At 30.1% G+C, this 27643-nt stretch overlaps 1 protein-coding gene across 1 annotated transcript; it reads right to left on the reverse strand.

Moving 5' to 3' along the window:
- Positions 1 to 3751: 3751 nt before the first annotated feature.
- LOC105112902 (receptor-like protein kinase HSL1) lies at positions 3752 to 5978 on the reverse strand (the record flags this gene model as incomplete). The annotated part of the gene is made up of 1 exon (XM_011008798.1): positions 3752 to 5978. A coding segment is annotated over exon 1 (2091 nt), but the record flags the coding sequence as incomplete, so codon positions are not given.
- Positions 5979 to 27643: the final 21665 nt, after the last annotated feature.

Raw genomic sequence — 27643 nt, forward strand, 5'->3', positions numbered from 1 at the left:
ATCCTTATGGGGCATATGATATTGAGAATTCAATGAATGACAATGATTTTAAGAAAAATGGACATCGTTTGAAAGCTTACTTTGATAATTTTCTTAATGAAAATGAATCAGCTGGTTTGAATGATCTTGTAGATAAAGGTTGATTATTTTGTTTTTCTCACATTTTCTTTTTTGTGTTTCTTTTTTAGTGATTTTTGCTAGTTTCTCTCACCCCGGTCAAATGGCGGACAACGGTACTCCGTGACTTAAGTCGGTTCTTTCAGTTTCCCACAATAACTGATATTTGTGTATATATTTGTGCAATTCTTTGAATCTCTCTTCTAATTCTCATTTGAAAATGGACACTAATCTTGAAAAATTGAAAAAGTATTTTCCCGCTCTACCTTAGAATGCGATTACAAAAATTTACCGTGCTAGATGTGCAAAATTGAGATTGTTAATGAATCATGGAATTCTTGAAGATATTCGCTGGTTGATTGAAGCAAAGGTCCGATTATCAGGTGAGTCTTCTAACTCCATTTCACACATGCCTGGAACAGGTAAAAGCACTTTTGCAAAGAAACGTCGTGCAAAACGACTAGAAGTCTGTCATCGATGTGCTAGATGGACTTGTAATACACAATGTCGTTTTTTAGGAATGGTATCTATAAACCATGAAGATAAAATACAAATCATTAAGGATGGCCTGAGTAAGGAGTCTTTAGATAATCTTCTATTGACTCTTGAGACGCATCCTAGTGGAGATGTGCATTGTGCAATTCATGATTTATGGCCACTATTTCATAAAGAACATGATCGACTTAGTCTTGGGAATCTGACTAAAAAAGACCCTGTTTGCCAGTTTTTAAGAAAACTGGATGGGAAGCCTATCCCCGACCCATAGAGGGCGTTTAAGCCGTTCTTGGACGTAAAACCATGGGAAGATGTGAGCCACAATCACAACTACCTGTACATACACATGCTTGGTTTTATTATTGTGTTTTGTTGTTTCTTATATTTGTTTCAGTGTGTTTCAGGTTTGTTAGTGTTCGTTATTTTAGGTGATATCTTCTATACTCTATCTTTCTCCCTTAGAACATTGAGGACAATGTCTCGTTTTGGTTGGGGGGAGAGGGTAGTAGTTGATAAAAAAAAAATTTTTGTTTTTTATTTCATAAAGCATGTGCATAATTGTTGTTACTAGGATGGCAGAGTAAATGAGCTCTTTTGTTAAAGTGACTCTTGAGACGCATCTTAGTAACCATTCTTAACAAGGTCTATTATAATACTTCCTGAAATATTCAGATTTACAAACTCTCGCATTGTTACCACTTAATTCTGCTCATATACTTATTTAACATGTATTCTTAAACCTTAATTTACACACACACACTTTAACATATGATTGTGGGTTGCATATTGGATTATTACATTATTTATGTTCTTTTGTTAAAGGTAACAACTAAGGGAAAGGGATTGTATATAATTAAAAAAAAAAAAAAAAAAAAAAAAAAAAAAATGATGATAATAAAAATGTAGATAAGTTTGGTTTCGTAGCCTCCCTAACCTAAGCAATTAAGCTCGAAGGGGTGTTTTAATACCTAATACCCTAAAGTCAACTGACTTGGGAGCTATTGGCCCAACGCTTGTTACATGGGTTGAGGAGAAAAGCTTAAGGGAATCAAACATTGCACTATCTACATATCAGTATCTGCGACCCGAGTTACTAAGCTCGTAGGGGTGTCTTAACACCTAATGCCCTAAGACCAACTGGTCTGGGAGTCATTAGCTGAAAGCTCGTTACATGGGTTAAAGATGCATGCTGTTTTTAAATTATATGTATATATATTTAAAAAAAAAAGAAAAAAAAAAGACAAAAATAATAATCCCAGCCCAAGGAAGTTAACCTTAAACATTAGAACAAAAATTTTGTTTTCTTCCAAAAAAAGCCCCATAATTATGTGTTGATACATTGAGCACAAAGAAAGGTTTATTAATATCTTGTTAAGAGGTATGGAGCAGATATATAAATTTAATGAGAGTTTGTTTATTTGGATAGATTAATGGAAGTTAAATGATGAATACCTTGCTTTGTGAAATTTGCAAATTGTTTTAACGCTTTGATTACTAGGGACTAGTAATAAGCTGGTTGGGGGGTGTGATTAGTACTTAAAAGTGCATTTTTATCATGGTTTTATATCATCATTTTGCACTTGAAGTATCAATAACTCCTTAACCAAAGCATGTTTTATAATAATATATCTAATAATATAAGATACCTATAATTTATGGTAAATGTCTATTTTTAATGCAGGCCTATCACATAAATGAAAGGATTGATTGATGACTTGAAGAACTTAAATTGCATGGATAAAGAGATGGTCAAACTTAGAGAAGAGATGTCGGTGCAATCCAAACCGGAACACTGTTCGGTAATTGGGTCATATCTGGAGCTACAGATCTCAGATTTAGGTCCAATTTATATGGATGGAAAGGTAAGACATAGGCCTACAACTTTCATATGGAGCCCAAGATCTAAAAAGGCCATTATCAAGTCCAAATTGTAGCAACAACAAAGAAGCCCGAATCTGTCTTCCAGCCCGAGCACTATTCGGTATTTTGGCCATATCTGGAGTTCTAGAAGTCCAAATGAGCTGAAATTTTTACACAAGAAAGCTGAGACAATTGCCTACAACTTTCATGTTTACAACTGGCTCCAATTTTGACGTTATCAATGACGTTTTGGGCAGACAAGAGAAGATAAGGATTGTCACCAAGTCAAAAGTTGGTCACCCACTTATCAATTAGTCATCAAATCAATAGTTCCCATTTTTGGCCTATAAAAGGAGGCATTTGCCATGCATTTAGGCATCTTGATTTCCAGATCAAGATCATGCTCTTCCTTTCTCTCTTTGTATTTTTTATGCTTTGTTTTCATTAATATTAAGTTTATGCCTTTCATTTCCTTTCCTTTACTTAGTTAACTTTTATGTTCTTATTTTGTTTATCTATTTTGCTTTCTTTCATTATGTCTAGCTAAGTTAATTATGTCAAGGTGAAAAGGTTACACTAATGGTGTAAGAATAAGTATAATGTAAACTTAATATGGACTTTAATGTTTGATACTAACATGTTTTATATTTGTTATCTTGTTCACTCTTTAATACTTTGCTTGTTAAATGACTAATCTTGATTTATGTTGTATAACACTTGGTACAACAAATGCTTGGCACTTTCATAGCCCATAATGTATGGTATAACCGACACCTGAGCTATGAAAGGAACTTGATTTATTGTTAACATAAGTTATAATCATGAATGCTTGACGAGATTTACAAGTATTAGCATTAATTGAATAAGATGACTAATGTAATCATGTTAACAATATATAATCTGATTGGAACCTCCTTTGTGTGTGGTTTCCAATTCAATAATAAGAGTTTATACTATACTTGTTTGATATACCATTAGTGGAACCTCTAACCTTGACATTTGTTATTATCATTGTTTAATCGTTACATTAATATTCCATCTCAAAGTTCTCATCTTCTTCTTCTTCTTCTCCTTCTTTTTCTTTATTATTATTATTATTATTATTATTATTATTATTATTATTAGTACTACTACTACTACTACTACTACTACTACTACTACTACTACTACTACTACTACTACTACTACTACTACTACTACTACTACTACTACTACTACTACTACTACTACTACTACTACTACTACTACTACTACTACTACTACTACTACTACTATATACTTTTCCTGATCCACCGCTTCCTATCAGGTTGCTTTCTGTCAATCCTGACAATATGTTTGATTCAGTAAAATTCAACCTATGGAAGCTTATGAACTTCCATTCTGAATCCGATCTACGGTTTCTCTTCCAGTGAACTCTGAAAATGATGAATGCAAATAACAATGCTAACAGAAAAGCTGTAATCGAAGCACTTAATATCAAGGCTGGGAGTTGGGTTGAAGTTTTGCTTGATTTTTGGGGTCTGGAAATGCAAACCTTAAGGTATAGCGATGGCCTACTTGCACAAATACCAGGATTGTTCAAGAAGCTACTGGAATATGCTGCATTTTCATACTCAGCTGGGATTTTTCCCACGAGATGATTTGAAGAGAGATTGAGATATGTAAGTCTCAGCAAACCGAATTGAGTTGGAATGTCGCCAGAAAATTGATTATCTGACAAGTCCAGTTCGAGCAGGTGAGGTAGGATAGCAATCTCCTCCGGAATCTGTCCCGAAAGTTGATTTTGACTGAGGTTTAGAGTAGTTAAAGATTTCCATGAGATGATGTCAGATGGAAGTGCTCCGGTAAGCTGGTTCTTATCAAGTAAAAGAACCGTCAGATTAGGAAGAGCTGTTAATTCAAGAGGGATAGTGCCAGTAAATTGGTTATTGCTCGCATTGAAGACCTCCAGATTCCTCCAAGAATTCCCTTCAATGGAAATACTCCCAGAGAACTTGTTGTTACTTATCTCGAGCCGTGAAAGACTAGTTGAAATTTCAAGAGGAAGCTCTCCAGTGAACAAATTATCACTTATCATCAGTAGTTGCAAATTTAAAGCTGTCCATAAACCAACAGGAATATTGCCAAAAAAGGCGTTATTTGAAATACTTACTATTAGCAAAGTACTGCAATTCTCAAGTGATTTTGGCAACTCTCCACCGAGCTTATTATCAAAAGCTACCACGCCTTTTAAGCTACCTCCATGGCATAAATATTCAGGCAGGTTCCCTGTAAGCCTATTGGAAGCAACCTGGAAGTCTTCAGGGGCTGAGTATCGCCCAAGATCTGGAGGGATTGAACCAGATAAATTGTTGCTAAAGAACCGAAAATATTTCAATGCGGGAAGACGACCAATGCTTTCTGGGATCTGACCAGATAACTGATTGAAGAACAATCTCAAACCTGATAATTTGTCAAGCTTCCCAAAATCAACAGGTATTGTACCAGTCAAATTGTTATCCGAAAGATCGACAGAAGTCAAATTCAAAGCTTCAACAACCCGAGGAATTTCCCCAGATAATTTGTTCTTGTAAAGCCGTAGCACTCTCAAATTCATCAACATGAACAAACTGCCAGGAATATTCCCAGTTAGTTTATTAGAGGATAAATCCAAGTGCTCCAATGACACCATTTCTCCAATCATTTGTGGAATCTCGCCAATCAAATTCGCTCCGGAAATCCACAACGTCTTCAATTTCTTCAGCTGAGTGAAACTGGAATGCAACCTTGATGGAGAAAAGCCATTGTGAGCCATAGATAACTCCTCAAGCTTAGACAAGTTGCCTATTTCTGGAGGGAAAGTGCCGTTAAACTGATTTTCATATAGACGGAGAGTTCTTTGCTCTGGTAACCTTCCGATGGCTGCTGGAATATTACCAGAGAAGTTATTTGCATATAGGTTAAGGTATGAGAGGCGAGCCAAGCTGTCAATATCATCAGGAATTGTGCCAACAATATAGTTCTGAGAGAGGTCTAAGATCTCCAACTTGGACAGGTTATGTACAGCCACAGGGAACTTTCCAATAATATTGTTATTAGACAAGTTGAGAAATGTGAGGTTCTTAAGGTCTGAAAGAAGGGGTGGGATAGTTCCAGAGATGTTCTTGTTATCAAGGATGAGTTGAGTGACGTAGTTATCGTTGCAGACTACTCCAGGCCAATTGCAATGAGAGGAGTTTGATGGGGTCCATTGCTCAAGAGACAACGGATTTTGCCAGTGGTGTTTCAGTCTTAGTAGAACGGCTTGATCATGAAATTGGGAGTGTGCATGAAGGAAAAAGAAGAGGGTGAGGAAGTGAATTAAAAGGAAAATGGGGGCTATTTCCGACATTTCGGAGGGTTTGAGTTTGTTGTTCTGGTTTGAACTCTGTTATGCAAGATGAACTACAGAGAAAGACTGATTTATAGAGGTGAAGATGCTCAGATTCTGGGCATCTAGATTTACTGTATCTAATTGGTGTGTTTAGTTCATAATTTTATAGGCAGAGAGAGAAACAAGAGGTAGAGTTTTGGACACTATATGATATCCTTTATTGAATTCAACTAGCTATATTAATAGCGTTGACAACTAACATAAACAAAGCACATTTTAAGTTCATGCAAAAGATTAGAAATAATTGCAGAAGAATATAACTATTGTCGGAGAATAGTAACTGCTTCTCAACAAGACTTGGTCTTCTTTGTATTATTGAATAAACATAATTGCAATGTATTGCTAAAATCTTGTTCACTCCACTAATTAGTACTTAAAAATATATTTTTATTAAGGTTTTATATTATTATTTTGCACTTGAAGTATCAATAACACATTAACTAAATAATGTTTTATAATAATATATCTAATAATATAAGATACCATTAATTTGTGGTAAATATTCATTTTAAATATAGGTCTATCACATAAATAAAAGGATTGATTGATGAGTTTAAGAACTGAAATTGAAAGGACAAAGAGATGGCCAAACCTAGAAAAGAAATGGTGGTGCAGTCCAAATCGAAATACTATTCGGTAATTGGATCATATCTGGAGCTGTAAATCTCAGATTTAAGTCTACTTTATATGGATGAAAAGGTAAGACACAGGCCTACAACTTTCATGGGAGCCCAAGATTTAAAAAGCTCATTTTCAAGTCCAAATTATAGCACAAATGAAGAAGTCTGAATCTGTTCTACAACCCAAACACTGTTAAGTTTTTGGCCCATATCTAGAGTTCTAGAAGTCAAAATGACCTCCATTGTTTTTCTTGGAAAGCTAAGACAATTTCCTACAACTTTCATGTTTTCAAGTGGTTTCAATTCTAACGTTATCAATGACGTTTTAGGTAGACAAAAGAAGATAAAGATTGCCACCAAGTCAAGAGTTGGCCACCCACTCATTAATTAGTCATCAAATCAATAGTTTTCAATTCTGTCCTATAAAAGGAAGTATTTGCCATGCATTTAGGCATCTTGGTTTCTAGATCAAGATCAAGCTTTTGCTTTCTCTCTTTGTATTTTTGTAATGTTTAAGTTTTATTTTCATTAATATTTTGTTTATGCCTTTTATTTTCTTTTCTTTATTTAGTTAACTTTTATCTTATTTATGTTCTTATCTTGTTTATTTATTTTTCTTTCTTTTATTATGTTTAGGTAAGTTTATTATGTCAAGGTGAAAAGGTTACACTAATGGTGTAAGAATAAGTATAGTGTAAACTTAACATGGACTTTAGAGTGTGTTTGATATTGCAGTAGTTGTTGTGGTTATGGTTTGAAAAAGTTGTTTTATAAAAAATACTTTTAGTTGAGGTTAGTTTGAAAAAATAGGTGTTTGGTTAAAACTGTGATTGAAATTGAGGTTGAAAAAAAAATAGTTTAATGTGTTTGGTTAAGAATGTTTTTGAAATTGAGGTTATAAAATAATTTAAAAAAATATATATTAATATTGATAGTTTTTAATTTAAATACTGTCAATTTAGCTACTATTATTATATTATGAAATAAATAATACTTTATATAAAATATTTTTTATTGTTTTATTAAACTATTTATAATCCCATCACGTACAAAATTCATCGGATGAGAGCTACAGTTTCCATGGTTTTTTGAGCGTGCAACAAAATCAGGTAAAATATCATCAGAAACAAAATTGAAATTACGATCAAATTCTACAAATATCACGCTATCATGTGATCTACTTCTAATTTATATAGTGTTATTAAATAATATTAAACACTGATTTTTTTAATAAAATATAATTAAATATTAATTATTTTTTTTGTAGAGAGTGAATTAATAATTCACTCTCCACTGTTCACAATAGTGGAGAGTGAATTTTTGCAGAGAGTGAATTAATTCACTCTCCACGCAGACAAGGAGAGCACCTAAAAGACTAGGGGAAGCAAAAGGAAAATAGAAGGGAGGAAAATGGTTTCAGTAGGCCAGCCCTTCATCATCGTCATCATCATCTTCAAGTGTAAAAACAATTACGAAGACTAGGGGAAGAACAAAAGGAAAACTGTTAAGAATAGCCCTCATGGTTGAACAGAAGGAAAATGGTTTTAGCAGGTTAGCCTAGCTGTCTCCCTTGACGCCTCCAGTAGCGCCACGCTCAGGTAAGAACAGCTCTCATGGTTTTCTCATATGGACAAAATCCACCCATACTTGAAGCACTGGTCAAGGAAAGAAGATGGGAACAACTTTATACTGTGTTTATAAACACAATTGCATGAACAGGAAATGAAAAGCATCTAATTTATGCTTCAGGAAAATTGAGTTTTGAACGCAGATAAAGGTGGGGTCCATACATGAAAACTACGGCTCATTTTGTAACCAAACGATATGGTTTTCTATTGTTATTTTGTTCACTTTTTAATACTTTGCTTGTTAAATGACTAATCTAGATTTATGTTGTATAACATTTGGTACAACAAATGCTTGACATTTTCATAGCCTATACTGTATGGTATAAACGACACCTGTGCTCTGAAAGGAACTTGATTTGTTGTTAATATAAATTATAATCATGAATGCCTAATGAGATTTACAAGTATTAGCATTACTCAAATAAGATGACTAATGTAATCATGTTAACAATTTATAATCTGATTGGAATCTCCTTTGTGTGTGGTTTCTAATTGAATAATAAGAGTTTATACTATACTTGTTTGACATACCATTAGTGGATCCTCTAACCTTGACAGTTGTTGCTATCATTGTTTAATCAATATATTAATCTTTCATCTCAAAGTTCTCATCAATTTTTTTTTCTTCTTCTTAGAAAGTAATTTTTTTTGTAAAATAAATTCTTGAAAAATAAATTATTTTTCGATATTTGGTAGTGTTATGAAAAATAAATTGAAAAATACTTTACAATATTTAGTTATATTATGAAAAATAAGTTAGAAAATAACTTATTAATATTTTTTTAAGTTTATTAAAATAATAAGAATAAATCTTGTTGTTACCCATTTTTGGGCTCCCACAAAAAAAATAAAAAAATACAATACACACACACACACACACAAACACACACACACACACAAAATATTAAGAAGAAATTAAAAAAAATAATAGGATCAAGAAATAGGATGCTGGAATGTCAAAAAAGACCAAAATTGGTTGAGGAGGTTAAAAAATACAAAAGGTTGAAATTTAACAATATATTTTTGATTGATAAGAGCTCTGTTGACAAAGAAAATTTAAGTTGAGAAAGAAAAGTCTAAAATCAAATATTTATGGATTTAATTAAATTTTATATGAAGTTTAATTGAATTTATGGAGGGTTGGATTATAAAAAAAATTGATTTTTAAATTAATTTGAATTTTTATTAGAAAAAATTAAAGTTATGGGTTTCACAGCTAATGCACGCTGTTTCAACAGACAAAGAAATTTTTCAGCAACAAAAGCCGTAGATTGCTTCAGTTACGGGGAGCGTGTCACAGCTAATGCACACCGGCCATTACTATTTTCATGCAATAACGCATGCACCCTCTGGCTATAAAAGCCAAAGGAGAGACTGTTAGAGAGGATAAAAAAAAAGAGAGAGAGAGAGGAGAGGTGACAGTGAGGAAACACAGGAGGAGAGACAGATAGAAGAGGGGAGAGACTGATGAAAGAAAAAAAATAGAGGGGGAGACGATAGAGACATGAGGCAGAAGGGAAAGGAAAACACAAAAAAACAGAGGAAGAACGAACAGGAAAAAGGAGGAACAAGGGCAATAGGAGGGAATAAAGTCTGGCAAATCTCACAGGAACCAGACCAAGCAAAAAGAACCCGACGAAAGGAAAGAAACTAGAAAAGCAGTAGAATAAGTGAAAAGCCAGAGGAAGAAAAAGTAGGGAAAAGTAGAGGAGAAAAAGAAAAAACAGCCACTGCAACACCACTGCTTGTCGCCACCTAATGCCACCGTGAGCAATCACAGGAGACAGTAGCCACGATCACTCATTCCAGGTACCTCTCCCCTTCTCTGTCTCCTTTTTCCTGTTGTTTTCTTTTGCATGCAGAACGTGAACAATTCACGTTTTGCATGAAATGAGATATAATTAGCTAGTTATTCTGATGGCCATGTAGAAAATAGGTCTCATTTAATTTTCGGTTGATTTCAACCCAGTTTTTTTTTGGGCTGATGACACGACTAAAAGATTGATGTCTTCTCCCAAGTGCAGGATTGTCGAAGTAATAAATAACGTGGTAAGACTAGGGTCGAACCACAGGGAGGTGAATTGTACAAATTATAAACAGCAACAACAACAACAACAACAACAACAATAACAACAATAATAACAATAACAATAACAACAACAACAACAACAACAACAACAACAACAATAATAATAGTAGTAGTAGTAGTAGTAGTAGTTGTAGTAATACTAATAATAATAATAATAATAATAATAATAATAATTAAGAAAAAGAAGGAGAAGAAGAAAAAGAATATGAGAACTTCGAGATGGAATATTAATGTAAGGATTAAACAATGATAATAACAAATGTCAAGGTTAGAGGTTCCACTAATGATATGTCAAACAAGTATAGTATAAACTCTTATTATTCAATTGGAAATCACACACAAAGGAGGTTCCAATCAGATTATATATTGTTAACATGATTACATTAGTCATCTTATTCGATTAATGTTAATACTTGTAAATCTCGTCAAGTATTCATGATTATAACTTACGTTAACAACAAATCAAGTTCCTTTCATAGCTCAGGTGTCGGTTATACCATACAGTATGAACTATGAAAGTGCCAAGCATTTGTTGTACCAAGTGTTATACAACATAAATCAAGATTAGTCATTTAACAAGCAAAGTATTAAAGAGTGAACAAGATAACAAATATAAAATATGTTAGTATCAAACATTAAAGTCCATATTAAGTTTACACTATACTTATTCTTACACCATTAGTGTAACCTTTTCACCTTGACATAACTAACTTAGCTAGACATAATGAAAGAAAGAAAAATAAATAAACAAAATAAGAACATAAATAAGATAAAAGTTAGCTAAGTAAATGAAAGTAAATGAAAGGCATAAACAAAATATTAATGAAAACAAAGCATAAACATTACAAAAAATACAAAGAGAGAAAGCAAGAGCATGATCTTGATCTGGACACCAAGATGCCTAAATGCATGGCAAATGCCTCCTTTTATAGGCCAAATTTGGGAACTATTGATTTGATGACTAACTGATGAGTAGGTGGTCAACTCTTGACTTGGTGACAATCCTTATCTTCTCTTGTTTGCCAAAAATGTCATTGATAACGTCAAAATTGGAGCCACTTGAAAACATGAAAGTTGTAGAAAATTATCTCAGCTTTCTTGTATAAAAGATTCAGCTCATTTGGACTTCTAGAACTCCAGATATGGGCTAAATACTGAACAGTGCTCGGCTGGAAGACAGATTCAGGCTTCTTTGTTGTTACTACAATTTGGACTTGAAAATGGCCTTTTTAGATCTTGGGCTCCATATGAAAGTTGTAAGCCTATGTCTTACCTTTCCATTCTTATAAATAGACCCAAATCTGAGATCTATAGCTCCAGATATGACCCAATTACCGAACAGTCTTCTGGTTTGGATTGCACCGACATCTCTTTTCTAAGTTTGGCCATCTCTTTGTCCTTTCAATTTCAGTTTTTAAATTTATCAATCAATCCTTTCATTTATGTGATAGGCCTGCATTTAAAATGAACATTTACCACAAATTAAAGGTATCTTATATTATTAAATATATTATTATAAAACATGCTTTAGTTAAGGAGTTATTGATACTTCAAGTGCAAAATGATGATATAAAACCTTGATAAAAATATACTTTTAAGTATCAATCAGCTGGGTCCGGCCAACCACAAAAAACAATCTTTAAAAATTATTTAAAAAAATCTTTGACTTTCTACAAATTTTTTTACTGCATTTTAATCAATACCGATTTGTATTTTTATACTGTAAAGATATAATAAATCTAGTATTAAAATACCTGGTTTTTGTCAAGACATTAAAAAATAAAAAAATAAAAAATATTTTGTTTTCATGCATACGGCTTAGTCTTTCAAAAAAAGAAATTATATCATATTTTCATACAACAAAGATTCAAAAATTTGCATTAGTATGCATTTTGGCTTTAATAACTAGTTTATTAAAGTCACGAAAACTAAGCCAATATTTTAAAATTTTCAAAAAAAATTACTTTGTTTTCTTTTAATATCTGGGGTTACGACCTTATACATAATACATATTCCAGATATTAAATCCTTTTGTTGATGTCAGAACAATTAGGTTTTACTTTATATGATAAAGATATATTTGCTGAGGAGGACTTTTCTTAAACCATAGACGGACCAACAACTAGAAAACAAGATAAGATCTTAGATTTTATTAGACAATAAAACAATGCAGCTTATCTTATGTAAAGCATATTTAGGGTGTTAATACCTTCCCTTTAAGTAAGCAGTTCTCGTACCCGATCTCTAAGACTAGTTAGGGTTCTTAGTGACCAAAATACTAGGTGAAGACTCCCACTCCATTTTTTTTATTGATAAGTGACAAGAATTCTTTATCTCCCTATATTTGTCATATTAGATACTAAATTTTAAGGGTAGATGTTCTCGCCACGACGCCGCACACGTGTAACAAATCTTACAAATTAAAATTTTGAATGAAAATAAAATTTTAAAATTTTAATTTTATAAATTCTCTCGAATAAAATAACTTCACTAATAATTTTTTTATTAATAGCACCTTTAAAAAAAAGACAGTCAACTTTCAAGATAAAAAAAAAAAAGAAAAAAGAAAAAGGAAATCTCAAATCAAAGCCAGCCAGCCAGCCCCTCTTGAACAATTTGCAAGGTTAGCACGCCAAGTAGAAAACGTAGACGCATTTTTACGTAGGGAAGGCATCCTCAAGAATTTGTGCGGCGCGTTGTGTTTATCTGGATAGGGGTTTGACAAAAATCTTGCGTAGTTGAAAGGACTGGTGTTGTATAAGTCCACTAGTTCGATAAGTTGACAAAGGCATTTTCAATTTATTTTTATTTACTTGTTTTTCCTTATAATTTTATTTATTCATTTTTTTCATTATTTTCCGAGCATCTTTAAACTCTTACAATTAATCAGGATATATTACACTTTTTAAGGCATGAAATCGATCTTGCTATTCTACATTGTAGCTTTATTTTACAAGATTGTTATCTATCTTCTCTTTTAATCAAGTTTTTATTATGTAGTTTCTTCTCATTAAAAGGTATAAATAATAAGCTAATAAGATAATTCATCAGAAGATTATCTAGTAGATGAACACATGATGTATAAAGATTAAGTTTAGCAAGGATGTTTAATGTTTAATAAACATAAATCAACATAAGTTAGTGGAAAAAAAATATAATTCATTTTTTTGATTTTTTGCTGGCATTACTAGAGAAGGCTATCTTTTTAGAAGAATAACGTCTTCTTAAAAAAAGAATGACATCTTTTAAGAAGAAGGCACTCTGTGTCATAATTCATATCATGTAATTCAAGGTGGGCGAGTTTTTAGTTGGGGAAAATTAAATAAAAAATATGCAAATAAAATAACCAAAACCCTTATTGTTCCAAAGCTTAACAGCAAAAACAAAATTATTTATAGCAATAAAAAAAACCATTATCCATCTTCCAAGCCTCCTTTGTGAAATCACTAAACCTCGGATTAGATAACGAATATATATATATATATTGAGTTGCAAATATATGGGCCCGTGATCCAATTTTATACTGTATTCTATATATTTACTGAAATCAGACCTCCCAACTTTTTTATTAGAGCATAAAATAACACCAAAATTCACACCAATGGCCCGGATAATCAGAGACTGACTGTGAGAACATAATTAACTCCTTCCATAGAAAATTATGGATATGAATTTGGGAATTCATTTTAACACTTGTAACATTCCCATCACATAAAAACCAAATATACCACAGAAAAACCATAAGCCTAAATCTGATGAGAGTTAACCTGAGAAGCTTGAATACCATTAATACGAGGTTCCTCCAAGATCAAAGCTGGAGGCTTATATGCTAAGATAGAAACTAGCACACGCATGCATAAACAATTTATGACCATCTCCCTGTCAATACCGAGTTAAGAAACTTATAACTATACGTTCAAGATAGGAGTAAGATAATTGTACTATAGAAAATAAGGTAAAAAAAGGGGACTTTCCAATAACCCCTTCCACATCAATAATGTCAAAATCATTAAAAAAAAACCAGAACTAAAGTTTTAGGTGAACTCTTTCAATCTTTGAAAACAACATAACAAGAGATTGGAAAATCCTGTTCAAGGAATTTGAATCCAAGTGTAGGTTCAAAATTAAGAAGTCATAGAAACACTCTTAGTTTTTATACTATATGTTATCATAATTTAATTTTTAGATTTTCCCCAAAATTATTTTTAAAATCCAAAAGAAAAAATATATTGGCAACTTTGCAAAAACATTAAGAATGTTTTCAAATGCATGGAGTAATCAAATTGAAATTTTAGATAGAAATCGAGAACCTAATTATATCCAAGTTTGAAAAACAATGCAAATGCAAGATTAAATTAAATGATTATTGGATAAATTTATATAACAATTAAGTCTAAAAATTTAATTAGACTTTTAATAGGTCAATTTGATTTACTCATGAACCTAATTATAAGTTTAATTAAATTTCATAATCATTTTGGGTTAAATTAAAAGATTTAATTAAGTGTAGGGACTTAATTAGACTTTTCATTGGTCAAATTAATTTTATTAGGGATGTAATTAGTGAATAATTAAGATTTGAAGCTTAATTTAAAGGACTAAATTTAATTTCTCCAAACTCATTTGGATGAAATTAGAGATAAAATTGTAAGAAAATTAAAATTTTGAGGTTAATTAAGGGTTAAATTAAAACAAATTCAGAACCAAGGACTTTTTTTATAAAAGGTGCATGAATTTGGGGACCCAATTCAACTGAAAACAATGGTGAAATTAAAGAAATTATAAGTTTGAAAATCAATTAGAAAGAAGATAAAAAATATCCAAGACCAAAAATCAAAAAAACGAAGAACTAAGATGAAAAGGATACTAAACGAGGGATGAAAAGGGTACTAAACTGAGGGAATTATTTTAAAACATGATGAGTGAAATTAAATTGATTTTTATAATTAAAATTTAATTGAGAATTTAATTAAATAAATTAAAAGATTAAAGGAAGAAATTAATAAGAAATTAATGACCTAATTAGGTCAAAAATCCAAAAACAGTACTTACTATTTTATTAAAATGAAACAAAATATTTTAATATTCTGTTGGCCAAAATAATGTCGTTTGATTCAGGAAGAAAATCATCTATAGCACTCAAACAGCCATCATCCTTCTTCCAAGCCTACTTCATGGTCCAATTTTATCCGAATGTTTAACAATAAAATCTGCACTGCACTCCAAATTGAATAAGACTCTATCCAGGAACTCTTGAACCCCACCACAGATCATGTAATTCGAGGAGCAACATAATCAAGATCCAAAAGATTGCAGCAATTACAATCAGTTTTTTCAATTATAGTTATATTGGTTTTTATCTTGGTGAAAACTTACAAGAAATTGTTTTACCATCTAGAAATGTAATGTTTTTACCTTTACCTACTCCACTTCTTTGCGTTACATATAATTCCTTTTCATCAGTGAGCATAATTTAGTTTGCGAGCATATATCTCTACAGTGTGGAAAGCTCAAATTAATCACTTGTATCTTCCTTACTCTGAGTTTTTAACTCTGCAACCTGTGCTCAACATTAACAGTACTCTAAAAGGCGTGGAGAGACTTTTGTAGTTTTCTCCACGCTTTCTATTTTCATTGTATTAATATTTTTATTTTTATTTTATTTTTTATATGTTTTTTCTCATGATTTATTTAAAACAAAATAATATTTTTTTAAAAATATTTTTTCTGTTTTTTTTTAATATAACTTTGTCATTTAAAAAAAATATATTGTAAATTGCTACAATATTTTTTTATGTAATTGTTTTCTTTTTTTTTATGACTTTTATTTCCCAAAATGTTCCTTTTCAGTTTTTTTTATTAAAAAACATTGTACATTGCTACAGTATTTTTCCACATAGTTTTTGTTTTGCTACAATATTTATCTACATGTTTTTTTTCAAAATTTTCTTTGTTGAATTTATTTTTTTAATACTGAGCTGGTTGAAAATTTAACTTTAGCTTTTCCCATATATTTTTTTTTATTTTTTATTTTTTCCCCAAAATTGTCTTTTTTTTTTGTTTTTTGTGTGTTTTTTTATAATTATTTTTTTTATTTTTTTTAATATTAAGCTGGTTGAGAATTTATCTTTATAATTTTTTCTTTAAAAAACTATTGATTGCTACAATGTTTCTCCATATAATTTTTTTATTTTCTTTGTTTTTTTCCAGAATTGTCTTTGCTTTGCCAATTTTAATTTTCTTTATATTGAGCTGGTTAATAATTTAGCTTTGTAGTTTTTTCTTGAAAAAACAGTTATGGATTGCTATAATATTTTTCCACATGATTTGTTCTTACTATAGTATTTCCCCACATGTTTTTTTATCGATTTTTTTAAATTATTTTTATCGAATTTATTTTTTTTATACTGAGTTGGTTAAAAATTTAGCTTTATAATTTTTTTCTTTAAAACACCGTTGATTGCTAAAGTGTTTTCTCACATAGTTTTTTTTTGTTATATTTTTTTTAAATAACCTTTACGATTTTATTATTTTTAATATTGAGCTAGTTGAAAATTACAACTGTAGATTTTCTTATAAAACACTATAGATTTCTACAGTGTTTTCTTGCATAGTTTTTTTTCCCTTTTGTTTTTTTATAATTTTTTCTAAAATTATCTTTATTGATTTTATTTTTTTAATATTTATTTGGATTAGAATTATAATTGTATATTTCCTCACAAAACACTATAGATTACAACAATGTTTTTCTATATGATTTTTTTTTAAAATTTCTTTGTCTATTTTTTTTTAATATTAAGTTGGTTGAGAATTTAGCTTTGTAGTTTAATTTTTCTTAAAAATATTATGGATTGCAATAATATTTCTCCATATAATTTTTAATTTTTTTTTTATGATTTTGTCTACAAATCCATGACAATGCACACACATGCCATAAACCTCCAGCAGAGCGTGAGCATGATAACTAGTTAATTAACTATAACTAGTGATTATGTTACTATTTATCTAAATTCAAAGTACTATAAATTAAAATAGTCTAATAACAGAGTTGTTGTTGCCATAGAGAATTGCAAGGATAACAAGAGGGAGGTGATGTTGTCTTTTTATTGGGATGCATATGATATTGAAAAAATGGTTGAAGAAAAAATTGTTAGTTTTAATTTTGATGGGGTTGTAGGCCCTAGATTATATACACCTAGTATTGGAGCTGACAAACCCTAAGCACTAGAGGCAAATCCAGGCAAGCTGGTCTACATATTAATCTGGATATATTACACATTTTTTAAGGTCTAAGATCTTGCTACTTACTCTTCAACGCCACTTTATTTTATAAGGTTGCTACTTGCCTCTTCTTTGAATTAAATTTTTATTGTGTAGTTTTAAATTAAGTTTTTATTATATGATTTCTTCTAGTTAAAAGATATGAATAATTAGCTGATAACATAATTGATTGAAAGATAATCTATTAGATGAACACATGATATAAACATATGAAGATTAAGTTTAGTAAGGATATTTAATGTTTAATAAATATATAACAATATAAGTTATTTGGGAAAAAAATTATAATTCATATTTGTTTTATATCAAAGGTAACAACCATTTGTTTGTTGGCGTTGCTAAAGAAAGTTATCTATTAAGAAAAATAACATTTTTTTCTAGAGTTTTTATTACAAGAGAATTAAATAACAAGAAGGAAAAAAAATGCAAATAAAACAACCAAAACCCTCCTTGTTCCAAAGCTTAACATCAAAAACAAAATCATCTATAGCACTTAAAAAGCCATTATCCATCTTCCAAGTCGCATTCATGTTCATCACTCAACCTTGGATTAGATGACGAATGTATATTGAGCAGCTAATATATAGGCCTGTGATCCAATTTTATACTGTACACCATATATTCATTGAAATCAGACCTATCAACTATCTTATTAGAGCATAAAATAACACTAAAATTCACACCAATGGCCTTGAAGATTAGAAACTGATCACTGTGAGAGCCTAATTAACTCCTTCCATAGAAAATTATGAATATGAATTTGGGAATTCATATGAATATCAATAAAGAGAAAGGTAATGCCATCTAGAGTGATGCTTAGATGTAGATATTGCTTATAGTTTTAGTTACCATTGATAAAGCTTGCAAAGCTTTAGAATTCCTTGTTTTTCCTAGGTCCAAATACATTGCAAGCTGGTAACCAGAACTAAAGTTTTAGGTAAACCCTCTCAATCTTTAAAAACAACATAAGGAGAGATTGGAAAATCATGTTCAAGGAATTTGAAACAAACCAAGTGCAGGTTTAAAATCAAGAATTAATAGAAACATTCTTAGTTTTTAGGTTTCCCCCAAAATTAATTTTAAAATTCAAAAGGAAAAAAAATACTAGCAACTTTAAAATTCAAAAGGAAAAAAAATACTAGCAACTTGGCAAGAGCAAATTAACAAAGTTTTCAAATGCATATTGTTATCATAATCTATATTGTTATCATAATCTAATTTTTCTATTGTTATGCAAATTAATTTTTATACTATATTGTTATCATAATCTAATTTTTAGGTTTCCCCCAAAATTAATTTTAAAATTCAAAAGGAAAAAAAATACTAGCAACTTGGAAAGAGCAAATTAACAAAGTTTTCAAATGCATGGAGTAACCAAATTAAAACTTTGAATAAAAATAAAAAACTTAATTATATCCAAATTTGAAAGACAATGTAGATATAAGGTTAAATTAAATCATTATTGGATAAATTTGCATAAAAATTAAGTCTAAGGACTTGATTAAACTTTTAATAGACCAATTTGATTTAATCATGAGTCTAATTAAGGGATTAATTAAATTTAAAAATCAATTTGGGTCAAATTAAAAAATTTAGTTAAGTGCAAAAACTTAATTAGACTCTTAATGAGTCAAATTAGTTTTTATTAAGGACTTAATAAGTGAAGAATTAAGATTGAAAGCTTAATATGGGCATAATTGACAATATTAGAATTTTAAAGAATCAAATTTAATTTCTCCAAACTCAATTAGATGAAATTATGAATCAAATTGTAAAAAAATCAAAGTTCGAGGGGCTTAATTAAGAGATTGAAGAAATTCATAGTCAAAGACCTTTTTAAAAGAGTATGAATTTGTGGACCCAATTTAACTCAAAACAAGGGCGAAATTGAATATATTAAAAGTTTAAGGGTCAATTACAGATGAAATTAAAAATATCTAAAATCAAGGATCAAGATAAAAAATAGGCCAAAACTCAAGGAATCATTTTGAAACTTGACGGGGGTGAAATTAAATTGATTCTTAAAATTAAAATTTAATTAACTAAATTAAAAGATTAGATATTGAAATTAAAAAGGGATTAATGACCTAATTTAGGCCAAAAACCCAAAAATGGTACCTTCTATTTCATTAAAATAAAACGATGCGTTTTAATGTTGTTTTGACAAAAATAATGTTTTTTGATTCAAAATAATGCTGTTTTGATTAAAAAAACAAAAAAAATAATTGTATGTAATGACATGCTGTTTGATATTGTTTCATCATCCTCTCCTTTTATGCTAGAAAAGCTATCCAAGAAGCTAGTTTTGAAGGCCATTTTATTGTTCATCTGTCCTTTAACAAGATAAAAGATAGATCATTTTCACCCTGGCACTTTGTACTACACCCCCTATAAAATTTCAGAATGAATACACACACACACACTAAATTTGTAAAGAAATGGAAAGAATAGGGATTAATGTATAATTAAGAAGAATGGAGGCTATAAATACTCCACTCATTCCTCTTTCATAGCCAGTTGGAAACTTAAAGAAAAGAGGGGAGAGTGTAGATTTTTTATGAAACCCTGAAAATTTATTATTTAAATATATGGATATGTAAACTCCAATATAAACGTAAAATTGAAAGTGATATAATCTTAATAAGTGATGAAAACCAAGATAAAAATAATAGATAAATAATGATATATAATGAAAGGGCTGACCTCCATAAAATGAATTTTGGTTTAGAATTCATAAGGATAGAGAAACTGGTAATGTGTTTTGATAGATAAAATAATGAGAAAAATGATAACATATTTCTAAGGAATAATTGAGGTAATAAAAAATAATTTATAATAAGGGATAGTGTAATGAAAAGGGCAAGACTGAAAGTGTAAACACTAATTAAAAATCAGTGATGTTATTTTGAAATAGTAATGATGCTCGATAAATAAATAAAGGTGAAAATTTTAAAGTGAATATATTAGAAAATAATAAAATGACCTTAAAGGTTTATAAGGATAATTGATATGATTTTATGTGAAAATTGAACAAGAAAATTTGGATTGTTGATGAAAAGTCATGAACTGACCAATTTTATATTAAAAACAAAGCTCTCAATCCAATTGTAGGATTAGGATGCAATTTTACATGAAGTCTATTAATATGTTTTCCTACCTTGATTAAAGATCTCATTTCAATCAGAATTCAATGAAGACTAGCGGTTTAAGCAAAAACAAACCGAATAGTTTACATGAAAAATAAAATAAAATACATAAAGGCATAAAAGAGGGATAAAATTATAATTATAGGTAAATACATGATTAGTACTTAAAAGTACATTTTTATCAAGGTTTTATATCATTATTTTATACTTGAAGTATCAATAACTCCTTAGCTAAAGCATGTTTTATAATAACATATCTAATAATATAAGATATCTTTAATTTATAGTAAATGTTAATCTTAAATGTAGGCTTATCACATAAATCAAGGAATTGATTGATGTGATTAACTATTGAAAGTGAAAAGACAAAGAGAGGCCCAAGCTTAGAAAAGAGATGTTGGTTCAATTCAAACTAGAACACTGTTCAGTCACTAGGTCATATCTGGAGTTGTAAAACTTGAACATGGATTTATATTTGCTCTATATGGATAGAAAACTAAGACATAGTCCTAAAACTTTCATATAGAGTCCAAGATTCAAAAGGGTCATTTTCAAGTTCAAATTAAAGCAATAATAGAGAAATCAAAATCTATCCTATAGTCCAGACATTGTTCAGTGTACAACCCATATCTTGAGTTGTATAATTCTAAATGACCTTATTTTTTTAAGTTGGAAAGTTAGGACAATTTTCTAGAACTTTTATAAGGACAGTCTGTTCAAATTTTGATGTTGGCAATAATGTTTTGCTCAGACAAGAAAATAATGATTGTCACTAAGTTATGATGTGACCACTCACTCAACAATTAGTCAACAAATTAATAGTTTTAAATTTTAGTCTATAAAAAAAGGTATTTTCCATGCTAATGATGTCAAAGGTTCTTAACATCGACAACTTTGATAGTAAACCATATATGAATAAGATTTGATTAACTATTTTAGGGAAGGAATAATTAATGATATTAATCGGTTGTATTGATATCGACACATTAATATAACTGATTAGTCTAACCTAATATTAGAAGACTAATGATACTAATGAGATTTATTAGTATCAGTGATTACCTTTAAAAAAATAAAAGAGAAAATATTGATTAGTTATTTCAAAAGAATGAGATAAGCTAATGATACCAATAGAGGAATATCTTGATATCAAGTGATAATTGATTTATAAGGAGATAGTGTTTGCAAACCATTGAGTTATATTGAGATTTCCATGATAAAATTATTCTTGACAATTGAGAGAAGATATTAGATGGATATTGATAATATATGGAAAATATATGTTGTAAAAGAGATTTATGTCTAATTTTATATATCAAAAGAAATTCCATAGAGATTATTACCTATCATTATTATTGCTTGTTACTACCTTTTTATATTTAAATGTATAGTCAATTTATATTTTTAGGTCCATCAGAATCACATCAGGAGTGATATTGGTTTAGTTATCTTTTGCTTTTGACCATTTATATTATTTGTAGATTCAACAACTTATCTTCTAAAATTTGAAATGTAATATTAATCCATAAATTTGAATATATGACTTTCATCTAAAGTTTGTAACTCTAAGTACCTATTTAATCATGCATGTTTATAGTTGAAATCAAATCTTTCACTTGAATTACATTATATGATGTTATTGAGTAAGATATGTTGTGTTGATAATGATGAGTTGGGTTAAGATCCAGGATAATTAGATCGGGATGTGAATTAAAATCGAAAGTGTAATACAATTTTGTTGATAATTTAGGACTTCCTAGTATAGAGGAGACTCTTCTAAAATTTTAGTAGAATTTTTTGTGGAACTTGTATATTTAAAAAATATTTACCAAATTTCCAATGTATTATGAAAAAGAATATAGAAAATCAGGGTTGTTACACTGGAAAGGAATAAACCATACTTGAAATTGAATTTGGTAATGTGCATCGTGATTTAAAACAATGAAAAACAAAGAGTAAATGTTATCGTTCTTGAATTTTCCATTTTATGAAATGTAACTTGAATATGGAATAATATAGGGCGTTTATGGATTTAAAAGGAATCATAGGAGGAACATAACAACAACAAGGGAGCATGAGCCGAGCATTTGCAGTAGGTAGGAATCCTATACCTACGCTCTTTACATAATATGGGTTTTGTTAATTTGTTAAATTCTTAGTTCTTGTATTTATGGGTGAAACAATATGAGAAAAGAATAAGCAAAATAAATGAGAAATTAAAATGGAGTTGAATATTTGATTGATTGAAGAATATGAATTGTATTAGAGGATTTAATTGATAATCATTCTTTGAACTTGATTAGCCAGTCCTAGATGTAGAGGCTAATGATGTTAGTAAGGTTTACTAACATCGACATACTCATTCTTAAAAAGAAGGGATATGGAACTTGATTAACTATTGAGTTGAGAATAATTAATGATTTCAGTTGGTGATGTCAATATTGGCAATCACATGAATCTTAATTAGCTATTGATGAGATAAAAACTATTAATGTCAATAATCTTGACATTAGCATTTCCGGAGAATTTTCCAATGTGCTATGTAAAGATTGATTGATTGGTTCGGGTTAAAATGGTTAATGATAATAATTGTTTATGTAAAGATTGATTGATTAGTTCGGGTTGGAAATAATCAATGACATCAATTGGTAGCATTGGTGTTGGCATTATAGTGAACTTGATTAGTTGGTCCTAATATGGGTGACTAACGACACCAATGAAATTCATTAGTGTTGGCATTTCCTTCCAAAATTTGAAGAAGAGGTATTATGATAGTATCCTCGATGGAAAATGATTGAAAGTTTTAAAGAAATGGAGAGAGTCACCTTAAAGAAATTATCCTTTTGGCCTCAAAGATGTAAATATTGGTTTAAAATTATGGAATAAAAATGGAGGAGGGAATTATTTAATAATTCTCACAATCAGGAACTTGGAAGCATTAGATGAAAATTGTTAAAAAAGATAACTATACGTAATATTGACTATATGTATTTAGGTTTTATTACTTCCTCTCCTTTAGAACATAATTGTTTTTAATATAATTATTTCCGAATATTACGCTATAGTAGGTCCATCATGTTCATGATAGGAATAATCTTCTAAATCTTCTAGTCTTTATGTTCTTTCAAAGATCAATGTATTTTTCCTTTCAAGGAACTATAAGACTTGAATTGTAGTAACATCTATTAAAACAATGCCTAAATGTAAAATGTATCATTATGTGTTTGAAATCTTAATGTATGTTTACTTATCTGAAAAGTAAGATTTTATCCAACCTTAAAGAATGAGTATTTGAGAAGATTGCGTTTGTATTCTGGAATAATATGATGTTTGAGATGAATTATGATTGAAATGTGTATGAGTAATAAAAATTAAACGTGTAGAAGTGACTTGTCGATAACTTGGAATCTCCTGATATAAGAGAGATTTTGCTAAAATTTCAGCAGCAATTTCCACAAACCTTGTATAAATGTAAAACAATAAATAAATTAGTATGTTCCTCCCTTTTTATGATTGATATTTTAGTTCCGGAAATGGAGATGTTACACTCCCATCCTTTTCTTTGCCGGTTTGCAACCATGCAACCGTTGTAATAAACGACAAAAAACCTATAACCTGACTAGCTTTGATAGTTTTGAAGTATCGGGTTACTGGTTTGTGGCCAACAATTAAGATGATTCCCAAACAAATTAATAGCCATAAACCATGCCCAAGAAACACCCTATATTCTTTCATTCCTTATAAAAACAAACGAATTTCATAAAGAAAAAACAAAAAAAGAAGGGAGCCAATGTAAGCCTCTACACTAACTTTTAAAGGAAAAAAAACTAGCACAACCCCTAATCTTGTCTAAATAAAAAAACTAGCACAACCAATCACCTTGTCTACATCTCCACTGCTTAAAAACATTGATAAAAACAAGCCCTAGTCCAACTTTTACACCATATTTTCCAGCCTTTTCCACTATTTTTTCACCATTTCCACCCAAAACACAAACCACACCCATCAACCTTAGAGTCTTGAAGAACATCATTATTCTTACTCATGTGTTGCTCCTTCAAGTCCTAGTTCAATAGTGTCACTAGCAGCCTCCTAGTTTATCGAAGCATCATATTGAAGAGCTAGTAGCAGTACATCTTTCACTCTAACAACAATAATGTGTAAGTATTTTGGTTGCTAGAAACCTTAAATGGTCTTAAAGTCTAAATAAGAAGACTAATTATATATAAGGACATATCAACCCTAATACATTTACTTAAAGTAAGGTGCATTGTTTATTTGACTGATATAAACTAATATATTATTGAGTTTTCTAACCATTAATCTATCAAAGGTTTTCTTAAAAATTCCTCCTTGATAATGAGGTCCTTGTATTATTAGGTTAAAGCCTGGATATTCTAGAGTTAAAACATGTTATTTTTGTATTGTTTTTCTCTTAATATCGAGAATACATCTTATATATAAGTTCACAATCTTTTATATTAGGATAAATAAAATAAAATATTTAGTATTTTTAAAATGTAGGCCAAGTTCTTATGGATTTAATAAACTGGTTATCAAATCAAAAGATATGTAAAAATAAAAAAGACTATTTTTGTGATTTTCTAATATTCTAAATTACACATATAATTTATTTTTGAGAGAGGTCATATACACACAAATAAAAATACATTTGGTATGGAAAATGATTGTTTGGATAATGTTTTAGTGGTTGAGGCTTTATATAGGTTGGGATCTGTTTTGAGGTGTTTTGGTTAAAGTTTTCATCATAGTTTTAAAACCTGACCCAGCCTGATGGATCAACCTAGAGTTGAAACCGAGCTGGGTTTAAGAAAAAATAAGAAAAGGAAAAACATGGGGTGACCTCGCGACTTAGTTGACTTTGTAAGACTCAGTCAAAAACTCAATTGCAACTCATTGACTTTTGTTTTTTAACTAAAATGATGTCGTTTTGATTTGTTTTTTAAAATTAACCCTAGCGACTCGGTGAAAACCCAGAACCTGGGCCTTGGACTAACCTAGGTTTAAAAACTATAGTTTTCATAACTATTTGGAGGTGGTTTGTGGCCAATTTATGGGTAATTTTAGGTTTGTTTTAAGTTTGTTGTGGGGTTTTTTTGTGGATGTTTGAGGGCTGTTGTATGGTGGTTATCATGGGTGGAAGGGGCTGTTCTTGGTTTGAGGGATTTGTTTTTGTTTCTTTCAAGTTGGAGAGATTAAGGAAAGGGCTATTATAGTCATGAAGGTTTGTTCATGAAAGTGTTTTTATGGTAGTATTTATCTTTGTCTAAGTTATTTAGGTTAGAGTTTTGTATGGTTTTATAGGATAAGTAGGGTGAATCTATGATTTATGGATTAATGAGATCTTGATCCTTAATATCAAATAATATATCTCATCTATTCATTATAACGAAAGACAAAAGTTTGTCTTGCTTGACACTTAACAAAGGGAAGACCAAGATTGTTTTTGCAGGTAGAACAATGTTCGGTTTGTTTTTAAAAGAGAATTGGTAAGTGTTTTTAGTGCTTTTAGAACTGTAATTTTATTTTGAAGTGGAGTGAAAATACCGGGATACAAGGTGACATAATATTTGAGTGGTATGGTGAAGGTTTGAGGGAGATACTAGGGTTAAAAGGTGGGCATTTGGTTGTATTTTTCTCATGTTTTTAATGGAAAGAAGACAATGAATATTGAAATTATGATATTTTTAATTTGGTCTCTAAACTTTTAAAACTTTGTAATGGAACCTCCAATAATCCTTAATTTTTTGGATTCCTTGCAATTTCATCCTTGATCTTCTTCAAATGGACTTTTAAATTTCTGTGTTTTTTACAAAATGGCATTTGATTTTAAAATTTTTTAATTTGACCCTCAATTGACTTTTAAACTTCTAATTTCTTACAATTTTATCATTGATTTTATCCATTCAATTGAGTTTGGAAAATAAAATTTGATTCTTTCAAATTTCAATCTTTTCAATTAAGCCCAAATTAGTCTTTAAACTTAATTTTTCACTAATTAAGTCTCTAGTAAAATTAATTTGGCCACTAAAAATCTAATTAAGTCATTTCACTTAGTTAATTCTTTTAACTTAACTACATTTAACTCTTAAGCTTAATTAAACTTTTAATTAGACTCATAATTAATTCAAATTCTTTTATTAAAAGTTTAATTAAATTTTCAGACTTAATTTTTATCAAATTCATCAGATAATCAATTAATTTCACATTGAATTTATGTTGTTTTTCAATTTTAAATATAATGGGATACAATTTTTTTTATTTTGATTTTTGATTTTTTTTAAGTAAAGGATAATTTTAGGAGAAACCTCAAATGTTATGACAGCACTAATCCAATTTAGCCTTCTATCTCTGAAACTTGGTGACTTGGATAAGGTTTCCATGAGCAACCATAGTCGCTGTTGACAGTACCATCATCTTTCTGGCTGATTTCTCAGGAATTTTGAAAGGCAAAGGACGCTATTATGACCAACTTGACCATAAGCGTAACAAACTTGGGACTCAGATGAAGATCAGTATCAAAACCCTTACACTAGTAAATTTCCCTCTCTGATTGGTCTGGGTATTATAATCAATCGTAACCGTGCTACCAATCAACTGGTAAGGCAAAGAAAATGCACCCAAAACACCACTCCTGTAATGTGTCCTGATGATGCTTGAAAATTATGATCCTATGGCTGGGTCCAAGGATTGTCCACGGCCCATCCACTAGAGCATACAGATAACCAGTTATAGTCGAAGACTGGACAAGAAACAACTCATTCCTCGGATCAATAACCTTAAAAGGTCGTGTCTTGAACTGTGGGACCCCAGATCTCGACAACAATAGCCACTTCCTGTGGCTTACGTGGGCGGCCTTCGATATTTCCATCGGAAGAACTATGGAGTTTTAGGTGGCATCAGTTTGTGGAAAGTTTTTTATTTCTGTCGGAAATTCTTTTTACTTTATTATAAAAAGCTAAAAAAAACGTGTA

The sequence above is a fragment of the Populus euphratica genome, unplaced genomic scaffold, assembly GCF_000495115.2.
Source record: "Populus euphratica unplaced genomic scaffold, PopEup_1.0 scaffold375.1, whole genome shotgun sequence".
NCBI classification, from domain to species: Eukaryota; Viridiplantae; Streptophyta; class Magnoliopsida; order Malpighiales; family Salicaceae; genus Populus; species Populus euphratica.